General features: G+C 35.4%; 1 protein-coding gene across 2 annotated transcripts in view; it reads right to left on the reverse strand.

Moving 5' to 3' along the window:
* The window catches only part of RB195_015838 (uncharacterized protein), a gene marked incomplete at both ends in the record, with an annotated part of 52,585 nt that overhangs the window by 18,667 nt on the left and 18,510 nt on the right, over positions 1 to 15,408 (reverse strand). The window contains 11 exons of one of the 2 annotated variants that reach the window (XM_064206738.1): positions 979 to 1,070; positions 1,133 to 1,207; positions 1,600 to 1,683; positions 1,846 to 1,932; positions 2,157 to 2,249; positions 2,358 to 2,418; positions 2,564 to 2,657; positions 4,685 to 4,769; positions 4,896 to 5,030; positions 6,513 to 6,655; positions 12,614 to 12,701. In XM_064206738.1, coding sequence (XP_064062620.1) covers positions 979 to 1,070; positions 1,133 to 1,207; positions 1,600 to 1,683; positions 1,846 to 1,932; positions 2,157 to 2,249; positions 2,358 to 2,418; positions 2,564 to 2,657; positions 4,685 to 4,769; positions 4,896 to 5,030; positions 6,513 to 6,655; positions 12,614 to 12,701 — 1,037 coding nt within the window. Of the gene's footprint in view, positions 1 to 978; positions 1,071 to 1,132; positions 1,208 to 1,599; positions 1,684 to 1,845; positions 1,933 to 2,156; positions 2,250 to 2,357; positions 2,419 to 2,563; positions 2,658 to 4,684; positions 4,770 to 4,895; positions 5,031 to 6,512; positions 6,656 to 12,613; positions 12,702 to 15,408 lie in introns of those variants that run through there. The other variant, XM_064206740.1, reaches the window with a different exon arrangement.

Here is a 15,408-nt window from a genome sequence, read left to right on the forward strand (position 1 = left end):
GAAAATAACAGATAAAAAATAGCTACGAAAATTTCTAAAAAAAAATAATCGTATCGTGAAATGAATAACACTAATATTTCAGCATTTCTACCATTTTTCTTTTTCACAGTAATAGTACCGGCTGATACTTGTTCTACAGTAACTGATGCGGAGTCGCCGAAATAAATCGGCTGTCATTAAAATTTATTTGAAATGTCGGCGAATAGGCGAAAATTTATTACCATGATTAATGTTCTAGTCTACTTTACTGTTTTGCTGTTTAGTTGATTTCTACAGTAGTCTATAATGTGATAGGTGCTAATATTTCGATGTTGTATTGATTTTAACGTCGAAAAATTAGTTTAGTTATAGCGAATGGTTGCCGGCACTTATGTCCACTCAGCTAACCGCGACGCGGCCGCAGTAATTTTTGCCGCAAACAAATTCTAAGCGTACCATGTGCGAACCTGATCAAACGTGTATTAGTTCTTTTTGATAAACACAAATGCCAGCCGCTTTTATGGTGTTCTGGAATTTTCTGGAATAAAAATTCTGCCAAATGAAATCCGCGATAACAATGATTTTGATTTAAAAAAGAACATAACTCAAATAATCTCAATTATTTCACCACTAACTCCCCTAAAATTACGAAGCACCGTTCCGTGCGCTATTAGCGATGACCACTTCTGCTATTTAAGCTCTGAAGCGAATTCAAAAATATTTCCAACCAAATTTTACTGCTTCACACGCGTTTATTCTGCTAGTTTTTCGTCCCAACTGACAATTAACAACGGATCGTGGACAGGATTTCCGGACAGGACGGAAATGACGAGAATTACGTAAATAAGCTCCAACAGGTAATTGCCGCAATTTGGCTATTTCCCTTAGTGGACCCGCATGAAGAGGTGATAGATATTGATTTTTCAACATGTACAGAAAAAAGTGCTGAGTGCAGATGAAAAATGTTTTTTTTTTTTGAGAAAAAATTGAGTAAAATACCTCTCCATTTCGAGGATTTTCCCATTGAGACACATAAGTTCACCTTCTAGACGTGATTGTTCCACTAACAACTCCTCGATTCTCGTATTTTTCTGGAAAAATTCCACTTATATCACATTCCGCGGCGATCAATAAATATCAAAACAACGCTGACCTCGCTTATATCTGTTTGTAGGCATCGCATACTCTGTTGAGCTTCGTTCAGGCGAGTTTGAGTCTCATTTTGAGTCTGGAAAGGAGCGCTGCGTCATATGTCGTAAAATTAGACGTGTTGGTCGCAATTACAGAAAGATGCTAAAAGACATCGTGGACGTGGGCCTCGAGCATGGGTGCTACGCCTAGTTCAACACAAAAAAATTCAAAAAAAATTAAAAATTGAAATCAAATTCATGGATTTCTCTATGCCTGGAGGAAAATATTTGAAAGTGAATTTTTCTCCTCGGCTGATATTGCCAGGATTTTCGCTACCACAACCATCACAATCCAGAAAAAAAGACGTGGAAACGACCTTTTTCGAAGGAAAACGTATTTCAAGGCACAGGTTTGGGATTTTACTAACAAACACGCAATCAATTAGTGACAAAAAATAAATAAATAAAAAATAAAAAGGCTATCGACTACCTTTTTCTCCTGTCGAAGTATCTCAAGTTCACCTTCCAGTTGCTCTATAGACATTTCCAATGTGGCATTATCGGCTCGTTGATGCTGAAATTCAGGGGAATTTCCGGAAAAATCATAAAATTTAGTGATCAATTGCGAGGATTTTTCCATTCACTTTACAATCATACACACATATACTGGAAAACTGGTTTGGTTTGGTTTTCCTACGATGAAAATAGTGAGAAAACGATGAGATCACAGACAAACCTCTAATTGTGACTGAACATATTCTAATTTGGAAAGTTTCTCGTGAAGATGAGAATTTTCTCGTTCAAGTTTCTCAAGTCGATCAAGCTGAAATAAATTGATTGATTGGTGAAGAATCAGTTCAGAAATAAAAAGTATGTTAAAGGAAAAAATTCGATGAAATTCCAGGAAACTCGATGAAAATTGCATTTTCAGAGGAAACACTGATGTGTCGATAAAAACAGGATTCAAATAACTACATAGAAGTCATAATTTAATAAATAAATAGAATAAAAAATTATTTAATACATCCATAATCGAAACCAAGAAACCTTTTGCTGAACACAATCCAACTCGTCGCGAAGATTTTTAGCCGCTCGTGCATCCTTAACCAATTCGATACGCTCATCTTTCAATTTTCTTACCTGAATGACACATTAATCTCATTTTCCGTAATAAATCTATGTTTTTCTTTCCAAAATGAATATATCCATGGTGTGGACGAGTTGTCCGCGCAAAAAAAAATAAATCACCTCCGCTTCACAAGCTTCTAATTCATCGGTAAGCTCATTTATTCGATCGTCTTTGTCCTCACTAAAATTACATTCGATTTTTTCCCAGAAAATAAAAATAACGACTTTTAAAATTTTCTAGAATTTTCTTTGGAGACTTTGGCGAGCGTTTTTCTAGGGCTTATCACTGCAGTAAGTGACTGAAAAGTTAAGAAAAAAAAACTTACGTCTCTTTGCGAAGTTTGCGCAATTCTGCGTTTTTTGCGCTTAATTCCACGGTAGCGTGTCGATCCAAAAACGGTGGTGAGGGAGTTCGCCGACCTTGAATGGAAGCCAATTAGCACATTTTCTTTAGCAATAATATGAAAAACATAGCATTTTCCAAAAAAAATGTTTTGTTCCTAAATTTCCTAAAGTTTTAAATGAAAAAATCATTTACTAATATCTCCATCCACTTATTACTTATTTATTTGTTTTATTTATTCACTTATTACTTACTTATTACTTATTAACTCACTTATTGACTTCATTCAGAGTTAGTTGTAACAATAACCGAAATACGGAGAAAAAAAATTAAAATGGAATCCAAAGTGGATGAAAATAAAAACAACCGTGTAACTAATAAAACTATAAAGTTAACCAAAAAAAACCTCCGTTTATGGTTTAAGAAGAAATAAATTGACGAAATTTTGTGCTCAATTTTTCTTGCATGAAAAACCTGTGTAACTAAAAGAATAATGAAATGACCAGAAATTTTTTTTTTAGAAAATCAGCGCATACTCTGCTCAAAATCAAAAGAAAATCATGAAAATAGTTCTACAATTATTTTTATGTCCTCGATTTCGTATTTCATCTCCGGCATAATATTTCTCTTTCTTTTTCTTTTCCTCTGAGAAATGCACTAAATTCATAAACTTAAACTAAAACGTAAACTTCTCTCCAAATAAAAATTTCCAAGAAAAATTATTAATTAATTTAATTTACAGAATTAGAAATTTGTAGGCGCGTTTCTTTGAATTTTGAATAATTCAAAGAATAAATCAGTTCTCACGAGACACCGCACCCGCAAATCAGCATCAGTATAGCCAGAAATTCCAAAAATTCCGGAACGATTGCAACGAGCGCCGCAAAAAGTTAAGTGCACAGTGGATACGAATGTAGCGAGCCGCTTTCTCGCTTTTCCACCGAACAAGTTCCCTCAAAAGTGCTGTTTCTGGATGGAATAGAGCAAGTTTACTGATCGAAAAAGGTCTCGAAAGAATATGACGAAAATAAAATTCGGAAAGAAGCCGGAGTTAAAGTGGTAGGAATGGTACACAAACATAGTTCCTGTTTTTTGGGCGGCCAGGAAACAAGGCCGGGTACAGGTCATGGAAGCATTACGGTATGTGGTAAATAGGTGAGTTTTAGGTACATTACACAGTTAGACAATATAATAAAAAATAATAAAATAATATAAATATAAATATAAATATAATATATAACATAAAATAATATAAAAGCTTTCGACAATCTCAACATCCAGAGGAGCCAGATCCCAAAATAATTTCTTAGGCTATAAAAGCTCAAAAAAGTGCACCAAATTATCACATTTTCAATAGAAAAAATAGACAGATATATAAATAAATATATTAATGTATTAATAAAAAATAAACATATGAATATAATAATATAAACAAATATATAAATATAGTATAATAAAATAGGAGGAAAGAATGAGTTTCAAGGAAAGGCAATTACTTCAGAGTCAGGAAGTTAAGAATAAAACTGTGCTTCTGAAAAGCTGGAAAATTTTCAGTATACGCTCTCATTTCGCTTTCACTTACGTTCTGTTTGGGAGTTTTTTTTAACAAAAAAAAAAGAAAATACCTGGCTCAACGTTGATTTTGTCTTCTTTTCTCTATTTCAACTACTGCAGGATATTTCCCAGAATTTTTTTGTTTTACCGTAGAAAAAATTGTATAATCACAAAATCATCATAAAATTATAACGTATTGAAATGTTAATAGTGCTAAATGTTTTCTGAGTGAGAACGCGTCCAGAAAATATGAAACGCGAAATTTTTCCCAAATATTTCGGTGCATTTCAAATGAAGCAGGTCCATTATCTTAAGGAAAATGATACTGCGACAGGCATCCGGGAAAATTTCCTCAGATCACGGATGGAAAACGTGAAATTCCTGGCGGCAAACCGATTTAAAAGATAAAAAAAACGAACAGTGAACAACTGATCAAACTAATTAAAGCGTTTCACATTCTTCGCAGGACCTGCTTCGAAGTGCTTAGCACTTCAGAGTCGGAAAAAAAACACTTGATAAGTTCCCGAGGAAAAAAACAAAAGGAACTCACTAAGCCGCTTTTCAATTCGTCTTCGATGCTCGACTTCACCGTTTACCGAAGAGCTCTCAGTGGAACTTCCACCACCGTCACTTTCCTGGATAAAGTGAAAAAAAAACAGATGAATTGAACGATTTTGAAGGGTTCATGAAAGCGGACAACTGTTCCTAATCGGACAACTGTTCCTAGTGAACGGCAACGCAATCACTTTTTTAGTTCGTACCGTGTCTGCCATATGAGAAAGTGTTTGTGCGTAGGCGTCACGTTGATCGACAAGCTTCTCGATATGATCGATGACAGTATCGTCGTATCTGGACAATGAATCGATACTGAGCACAACCGATGAGCTTTCGGTGATCTGAAATTTTGTAATTTTGTAATTTTATCTATATTTATTTATTATATTTTTTATATATTTATATCTTCATATAAATATATTATTTCCTTATTTATTTATTTTCATGGATCCGATTTTCTAGGAAGTTCTCCTCAGGAAGAAGTAGTGCTAAAGAGTTTTTATCAGAAATATCTTAAGATTACTATTATCATAAATTAAAACATAAAAATTTCACAATTTTTTCTCTTAGTAATACCTTAAGATCCCTTTTAAAAACGAAAAAGGCAGCTGGTGAAAACTGTTCCTAAAAAATTCACTTTCTCAAATTTTTCTTCTTCCTCGATTTAAAAGGAAGATTTCAGGTAATTTCTGAAAAGTGATAGAAAATAAAAGAATCTTTCTCCAATAGTGTTACTCCCCATAAATTTTCTCCGTATTATACAGTAATTGCACAGAAAAATTCTTCCAAAAAATTATGACAGGAACAATTCAAAAAATTCTCTCAATCTCTGCTCCAGATCCATTTCCGGAGAAAAAAATACCAATAACGGGACAGAATGTGGACTTAGCTACTGTTACCACTATTGCTTAAAAAGAAAAGGAGAAACGTCAAAAAATTGGTGTGAAAAATATTAGGCGAAGTTACCAACCGCCCACTTTCCTTTAAAATAAAATGGAGAATAATTTCATCTATATGGAAATTCTTTATTCTTTGAATTTATTTTATTTTACTCTTGAGAATAGAAAAAAGGAAATAATCTTATTTTATGAGAGACGAAATTGAATAGAAATCCTTCTAAACATTTTTTCAAAGAAGAGGAACAAAAAAAAAGCGAGAATAATTTAGACAAAGAAGACAGTTTTTAAGGTTGAAAAAAAGAAAGGCTATAGATTTTTATAAAGTTTTAGAAAGATAAATTTTAGCTGTCGAAAAATGACGTCTTCCATATAAATGAAATTAATTTTATTAAAAAACAGCACTGCAAAACCGTAATGCCAGAAAAGTTTCACATAAATCATAAATTGATTTTTTCACCAGTTTGTTTACAGCTTTAACAAAATCCGAAAAAATTGACACCACAAAAATTTGAGATATTGGAATTTTGAGTCTTGAGCTGAGATGAGAACAAGGATCGTTACGACAATCCTTTTTATTTTTATTCTGGGTAAAATAAACGGCGAATACGGTAGCAGGTCAACGATTGACTTACAAATTTTCCGAATCGATCAAAACGAATTACATTTTGTGATGTAAAAGTGGTGGACTTAATTTTCACAAAATTTTATAATTTTTTAAAATATTTCTTGAAATTTCCTTAAAATACTATCGTCAGGGGCCAGCGTTTCTCTGGAAAACCTTTCAAATTCAAAATATTATCCGAAAGTTAATGCAATAACAACAGAATTATTCTCTATTTATTAAGAAGGAGTCAATTTTTCCAAATATATGTTTTTTACGGAAATATTAAAGTGTTAAGAGTACTGATATAAATAAAACCGAACCTTCTGGATCTCTTTGGCGATTCCTTGTTGAAGTCGCTTCTCTAACTTTGTGATACGACTTACAAATGTCTTCTTTTTATCACTTTGTACCGCACAACCTAGTAGAAGCAGCACAAATTTGTTCAATTCCTCCCCGGATACATCTGAAAATGGTGGATTTCGTTTTATGACATGACTTTCGTTGACGTATTTCAAAAAAAAAAAAGCACAAGTTAAGTTAAAAAGTAGATGTCAAAAGTGCAGGAGAATTTTCGACGGTAGAAATCTATAGGAGCTGGATTTAGTTTATGAAACGAAAGGGTAGTCCATGAATAAAAGTTTGATTTTTTTCAAATTGCAAATTAATAGCGGAATATGATTGAAATATAAAGTAGCAGTAGTAGCCAATATGGAATCGAAACGATTTGGAAATGAGAAGGAGGACGAGACGAGAAGGAGAGACTGGAAGTTAGGCCGAAGTGCAAATAAGCAGCGAGCTGGAACGTTAGCCGTCGGCATTTCCTGCACAGGAAAATCAAAGAAGGACGGACGAATGAACGACGACGACGAGGACGACGACGAGAAGAAACGGAAGAGGACGGAGGAAATGAGGAAAGCGAGCGAGTAAGGCGGGAAAAAGAGAAAAACCGACAGAAAAGAAGAAGAAGAAAGGGAAATCTGATGGAAGTGGAGATGGAAAACGTCTATCTAAAACTTCTATTTTCCAAGTAAATTCAGGAAAAAGCTAGGAATTCATGGATGGAAAAAGCTAGGGATTTGTGGATGGAAAACGCTACGAATTCATGGATGGAAAACATTACGAATTGATGGATGGAAAGAAAGTACAGTACAAAGAGTTTCACCCGCCAAGGAAGACGTTTTCCTGGATTTATCTGGAAGATAAAGGTGGATCGACATACATCACATAATCCGAGCAGCGTTGCTCTAATTTACTGCCCGACACCTGTCGGGTCAGTTTGATCGCATGCGCCGGGATAAGGGGTAATTTATATCATCGCATAGTGGAAGGTGATGCATTAGTTCCAGCGCTTATCCGCTACGCTCACGGATACCTGTTCCAGAGAGTTCGATAGAGAATCGGTAGTAAAAATGTAATCATATCCTCAGACATTAATTTATGTCTCTTTTTTTGCGGAGGAAAAGAACTCAATGTGTACGGCTAGAGCCGCTACATGAGGAATTAAAAGCGGAAAGCAGACGAGCTAAAAACAAGGATTGTAAGAAAATTTCAGAAATTTTCAGGTGTGAAAACCGTGATGCATAGTTCCTCAATTCTAAATAAGAAATGAACAGAAGTAAACACAAGAAAAACCCATGTATGCACAAATATGAAGTACCTCCAGAAAGAATAGTTCCAACAGATCAGAATTAACGAAAAATTACAATGGGAATGAATTTTCTTGATGAGGACATCAAATGCAAAACAATCCGTCGAGCCGGATTCGAACCAGCGACCTAAGGATAGCTGCAACTCTACAGTCCTCCGCTCTACCAACTGAGCTATCGACGGCATATCGTTAGTTGCCGGGAACCCTCTCTTATTGAAATTTGGTGCTGCAGCTGTTCACAACGTTACTTTCGTTGCACATAAATCTTTTCGAGGATATTATGGAAAAGCGAAAAAAAACTCCACGTGAAAAAGAAAACTAGCGATAATTTTACACTGCGTATCGGTGATCAAAGGTGGTTTCCCGGAGTTTTCTGGAAACGTTTCCTAATTTCATCAAATTGCACACGAAACGCACTGAATATGCAATAAAAATGCAGGATCCGGAATTCTGATGAAAATTCTCGAAAGATTCTATACAAGCCAGTAGATTGAGACAGAGAAATATGTCCGGTAGAAAAAAAAACTTTCATGGAGATTTCTTTTCTCGGACAAAAACCAATGCCTAATAATTTTTATTAGATATTCATATTAAACTGAAAAATTTGGGGAAAGTCCTTCAAAATATCAGAATTCCTAGAGGAATTTCTCGAAAAGATCTCGTTCTTTTTGAAAAGGTCCAACTGTTTCGTATAAATCTTGGTTCCGATCGGCTTTCTTGTAAAATTGGGACAACTGACACTTTTGAACCATTAAACTTGCCGATGGTAGTTGTTCTAACGGGACAGAAATAAACAAACAAAGAAGATGAAATTTTCGGAACCAAAAATAAGATTTGAATTCAAATTCAATTAGATTTAAATTTAAGAATCTAATAAGATTTGAAAATTTGGAAGAAAACGAGAAATCAGAATTGTTCCGATGAATAACTCAAAACCAGTGTAATCATTTCCGGACCAGGTACAACAGCACATTTTTTGGCGTTTTATGTTGATTTTCTTCTTTAAGAAGAAGAGTAGTCTTCTATAACTGGACGTTCCTGGATAAGAGATGCTTGGGCGATTGGTAAAAGGAGGTAAGAAGAAGTCAACGAAGTTCCAGAAGTGTACGGTAGTCGTACCTAACCAACAACGCAGAACCGACGGACTCAAGCGACTAGCGTAGCGGGACGAATGCGGTCGTAGAAAGTGTTCCCGATGAGAAGCTCTTTGGTCCAGAAAAAAGCACTAAGGAGACAAGCGTAGGAAAGAGAGTCGCTTCCCTGAACATGTCATGGAAAAGGGAAAAAGCTGCTCCGGGCCGGAGATGATGATGGCCGACAGACGGACGGACGGACGGATGGACGGCTAGTTCACGAACATCGGATGTAGGCGACAGTGTCGTGCTGACGAAAAACTGCACAGTTCCACACACACACACACGCACACACCAACCACACATGATGTCGTCCTGTCGTCCCGTCGTCCAGAGAAACTGGTCACAGCCAGACTAAGGCTAGGCTGGCTAGGATCACCTCAAATACCCGCCGCAATGTAAAAGGACATACTAAGCGGCGAACAGCAGCAACAACAACAACAAAAAAGGAGAATAGCCGCTGGACAACGGCGATCGATGTTTTGTGAGAGAGTGACGGATTTCGGAAGAGATATATTGTTGTGAATGTGCGGACGTTTTGTGAGGTGTGGAGGGACCGGACCCGGAGAGAGACACTGTCAGGACTCATGGAAAACAAACACAGACATTGAGGAGAGCAGCGAAAGTGACGCGAAGTTTGCGCGCGACCGCCTGCGCTCCGAGCTGATCCTTGAGAGCGCTAAGCGATGTTGAGAACATGAGGAAAAAAAGAGAAAAGCCATGCGAGAAGTGCTCGGAAAAATGTTGGGGATAGTCTAGTCACAACATTCGGATTACCGAAGAAAATGAGGACTAGAATGGGAATGAGGTTCAATGGAGAGAGGTATTAGATTTCTAGAAGTTCGCATTTCTAGAAAAATCAAATAGAAACTCTTAGGACAGCCTTGAACACCTTAAAACAAGTCGTAAAGTTTAAATTCAAAGAAGTTTCCGATTCTACTTCTTAAATTCTCATCACATTTGCAAGAAACGTAAAAATGGCTCTCTTAACCAATAACAGGGAAAAATCTTTTTTTTTCTGAAATATACCATACCGAGACTCAACAAAAGTCTATTCTAGAATTTTTCATACAAAAATTAAAACTAAGACACCCAACTAACATTTTTGACCTCATTATGACGTCATCTTTGACGAACTCTAGAAAAATGTGGAATGTTGAGTTGTTCCCTTTGGTTTTTAAGAAAAAGGTTGTCACTTCTGCTAAAACTTCCAGAAAACGACTACAATATGAGGAAGAGAGGAGGACAGCAAAGACAGGACCTAGGAGAAGTGTGAGAGAAAACCCAAAAGTTCTTTTTTTGAAAATAAGAAGAAATAAACTCAGAATGATCAGAAAAGTCAAAAAAAAAAATCGGAGAAAATCATTTGAAAAAGAACGATAGTGGGGAAGAACGAATTTTTTTTTTGAAAAGAAGGAAAAACAAAAAAGATTTTTGATTTTGAAGGATTTTTCAACTTAGCATATTCCAAAATAAGGAAAAAAATCCGTAAATCATACATTTATGGATTTTTAACACTATTAAATGCGAAAAGTTCTTTTTTCTTGAGGGACATGTCTTTTTCCGTGGGTATCGTAGCTGAAAAACACGATCAGTGAGTCAGTGTAAGAACAGGTGCTAAAAAATATTGAAATTCAAGGAAACGTCCAAAAATTCCCGTGGATTCCGCCTGAGAGTCCAATTCCAGAGTAGCTCTAATCCTTTAAATCAGGATTATTCTAAACCTTTACGAATCAGTGATAAAGGTAAGGTAAATTTAGTTTTGTAGAGAAAAAGGCGCATATTTTCATGCGCGGAGCTTTCCAGATCTAAGAAGCGTAAATTTAAACTTAGGTGAGTTTCATAAAGAGCAAAATTTCAAATTCAAGGAGGTGAATTTTTCCGTAAGAGTAACAGCTAAAAAAGCCGCTTCGATTTTCTGTGACAAACATCAAAGTGCAGCAAAAATTTCTTCCATAGCAGAGAAAATTATTTGAGAAAGAAGTAACCACGGGGAATTTCTAGGAGTGACAAATTGTAGTGAAAATTTAATTATTTACTTATTTGTTTGTTTATTTATTGAACAATATCACAATGCTACAATGCGTCGCTGCATGCTCTGTAGTGAAAATTACTACGTTATTTAAATAATTTGACTGAAATTGAGGGAAAATCACTGGAAAATTCTTCAAAATTAAGAAAAGTATTTGGAAAAAAATGATCAAGAAGAGTGATACAAAAAAAAATTGCAGAAGAATACAACCTGTTCAGAGTAGAAATTCTAAAGAATCAACAAAAATTACAAGGTTATTAGTGAGAGAAGCACAATACATAGTAAAAATACGAATGTCTTATCGTTTGTTTCGAATCTTATCACATCGACAATAGTCCACAAAATTTTTATGAAATAAAGAAATTATCTCTTGTACTGGAATTAGCACGTTCTCTTTAGCTGTCAATTGATAAGAAAAAAAAAGAAAAAAAGAACCCCTGTGCAATCTACAAATATTTATCGTTTTTACTAGAACTGACAAGTCAGTGAGGCTATCAATTTCTCAAGAAAATTGCAAAGAAGTTCCATTTATTTATTTATTTATTTAAAATTTTGTAAGTTGCTAGATATTTGAGCAAAGAACAGATGAGAAAGATGGATAAGCGAGGAAATAGTCATCGTAAATCAATTTATCAAAAAAATTACATAGAAGCTCTATTCATTTATTATTTATCTATTTAGTTATTTATTTATTTACTTGTTTCCCAAAAACATGATTATATCTGTATGAAAAAGGCATATAGGGAACAAACAATGCAAATATATGCTGTAGAAAAATTACTAGTAGGTTATTCAATAAAATTGAAGAATCCACTTTTTATTTCTTTTAAAAAATAGAATGATAAGGAATCCACCAACTTTTCTTTTTAAATACTAAAAGTTTGGAGGGAGGAGGAGGAGGAGGATGGAAAACCTTTCGCTCATGACCTCAAATATGTAGTTCAAGTCAACTTAGTTTTTCGGAAAAAAAAAAGAAAATTGTCTCATCGACGGAGCTGAGAATCATAAAATATTGGACCTCGTTGTATTGATTTTTATATTATTTTTATTATATGTTATTTATTATTTTTATTTGTATTGATCCAAACATTATGAACAAAAATTAAATCAGCAGAAAAAAAAACAAAAAACACAGTTTTGTAAAGAACGAAATGCTCTTTCAAATACGGGAATAAATAAATATAATAAATTGAATAACAAACAAAAACATATGTTTTACATAATCTTAAACGCTTTTATGCACGAGTTTAAATTTAAAAAAATACTGCTACTTATCCATTAACCTAATGGATGGAAAATTAAAAGGAATTCGATTATTTGAGGAAGAAACAAACAGAACTCTACTCCTCAGTACTTGAGGACCGTTCGCTTTCGGTAACCGAAAAAAAGCGGTATTGGTCGGCAACCGAAAAAAAGCGGAATTCCTGAAAGGGCGGCTTTCTCGGCCCGGAGCAGCAGTGTCATCGATTAGGATGATGACATTGTCATCATCTTACGACATTGTCGTCATTAGACGCCACCAGACGTGTACGGTAAACCATCCAGGTGGTCGATATAACAGCCGTACATGAAGAACTCGCAAAAAAATGAGCGTTATGTGGAACTCACCGACTTTTCCATCTTCTATGAACAGTTCATCGCCAATCACCAGCTTTGTTGGATGTCCGAATTCGGCTCGGAGAAGTTTGAGGGTCATCGTGAGAGCCGCTGCTCACCGGAGACACTATGGAGCAACTGAAGTCGCGCCGTCACCGCCTCCGTTGTCGTCGTAGTTGTCGCCGGCGGCCAGCGCCGCCGTTACGTTATGACTATGGTTGTTCGTTTTTCGTAGACACACGCGTGTATGAGGTGCGAATTACACAGAAATGCGAAGTGTGTGCGTGTGTATGTGTGGGGGAAGCAACGGCGAAATGTCTAGTACAATCCATACAACCCTATGGACATCGCCTCGGGGAACGAAAAAGTTGAACAGATGTGTCGAGTTCGAGACGAATCGACGTCGGTGAATGGAACGTTCAGCGCTCAATTCTGGACGGACGAGGGAACAAGTGATCAGTCAGTCAGTCAGTCAGTCACCGCTTTGAAACAGCTGTGAAACGCACGACTAAACGCAAAAAGAACCCGTTACAGTTTAGCATTCGAATGGCAGAATCCACGCGAAAAAAGTTCCCGATTTCCAAAGAAATTCCCATGATATGGAAGAAATCCGACATCTGCTGAGTTTATTCGAACACTATTCGTCTATCGATGCTGGCATGCAACGCACCAGTAATCGCAGGCTATTTTCCCTTCATCACTAAGCAGAGAGAAAAAAAAGGAGGAAATAAGCCACGCCCCTTATCTTTCCTTTTCTTGGGTGGGGGGGGGGACCAGATGACATTGAAACAATCCACAATGTATCTATATCTCGAACTACTGCACATTGGATCGAATATAAAGGATTTTCACCTGACCTATCTATTTCCGGAAAATTCCTTCCGGAAAAAATAACCAGAGGTTTTGGTGATTTATGTCAGAACAGTTAGTCATCTTTTTTCAATTAATCTAAAGTAATCCTCTTTCATCATTTTTTTTTCATTTTATCTTTTTTCAAGTAATGTAAATGTTTCAAGTAATCTAATCCTTTCTAAAGTGTACCTCAAGTAATTTTGCTTCATTTTCTAAGGTTTGAGTAGAGATTTGGTGAAAATTCTGTAATAATTTTTACTTCAAAATTTGCAAATATCGATCGAAAAAGATTTGAAGAAGTGGAGAGAAGAAACGTCAGGCGAACAAAGGATCCATCTAAAAAAAATCTAGAAAACGAAAAACCTAGAAATCTGGAAAACGAAAAAATTAGGATTTTTTTTTACTTCAGTGTTCAAATAAAAAATTTTCTCATGCTATGACATAGAAAGTCACATTTATTCACGAATAAAATTACCATACCTTGAGAGTAGAAACATCCACTAAAATTATAAATTCTACATAAGTCTCAAATCTTAGTTCCCAGGATAAGTAAATCAGGGTGTTAGCAGTTTTATTTAAGGTAGTCCCAATCAGGAATACGGTAGGAGAACAGGTTGATTTTTTTCTTATTTTTTGAGGTTGTGTTACCTTTTTTTTAGCAACAATACAACGAATCTATGACATCTAAAAATAGTTAACGGTCCAGAAGTGACCATAGAACGAAAAAAAAAAAGTTTAAGGAAACAAAAGGAAAACAAGTTATCCTAGACAACTCGTATCTAACTACACATTAACGAATCCACATTACGGTCCCGGATAGAACAACCGTGTAAGAAGTTGTTCAGCTGATAAAAACGAGAACGATGGTATTCGAAGAATTCCGTGAGCAACAAGAGAAAAAAGGCAGACGTGCAACACATTCCAACACAGAACTGCGAAATCATAATGTAAAGGAGGTCAACGATTCGTTTTCGGCCGAAAATTCTATTCGATTTAGCAACCCATTAGGGGAATAGAAAACACAGACTCCATTCGTGGATTTCCCTCGATGTTAGTGGGACGCGAAAATGAACGCCGTAAACGATGTGAAATCCACCAAAATGGTGACTTTTACTCGCCTCTCCGGTTATTTACAAAGAAAAAAAAAAGAAAGAAAAGTTTGGAAGTCAGTGTTCCAAGGATAGACGGAATTTTCCCGAAACATGTGTGGAATCTTAAATTTGCACATGAATAATCAGTTCTATTCACTGAGACTGTATTTTGGATCATTGGGTGAATCGATGAATCCAATCGATCAATGGTCACGACTACGCGAGTACAGTTTCAAAAAAATGTACAGTATTTGATTGAAAGAGAACCAAGAAAATTTGAAGAGTTTCAGGAAAAAAATCTGAATAAAGTAGAACAATGAAAAGTTGGAAAGATAGAATAGAGGAGGGAAAAAAGATGACAAAGAAATTCTAGGGAACTCCCAGAAGTAGTGATAGTTTTTTAAAAATTCCCATAAACATCGAAAAAAAAAGAATAAATTTTGTAGATCAAAGTGTGGAAAAGGGGAAAAAGCATAGTACAGATAGAAGAGAAACCTCTAATTCTTCATTTTTAGTCAACACCACGAGGAAGGGACAATTTTCCGTGGAGAAAAAATTTGTTTCATGAAATATTTTCTAAAAAGTGCTTCATATAGTCATGTTTTTTTGTCGACTTATAAAAACTTTAATGCATCTGTTTTCTAGATTCTATACACAGAAATTAGTTGTTTATAGTTTAACTGTGAGACGTTTTTCTATAGAAAATCACGAATTATTCCCAGAGTTTCCGTTTGCGCGATGAAATTTTATAGTTTTAACCTCAAATATTCATTTCAAACAAGTTTATGTGGTCATCAAATGAGCGTAATTATTCCGGACGGTTATTCGACCAAAATTCCTGCTCTTTTTTTCAACAGCTGGAGG

This window comes from Necator americanus, chromosome V (assembly GCF_031761385.1).
Source record: "Necator americanus strain Aroian chromosome V, whole genome shotgun sequence".
Classification (NCBI taxonomy): Eukaryota; Metazoa; Nematoda; class Chromadorea; order Rhabditida; family Ancylostomatidae; genus Necator; species Necator americanus.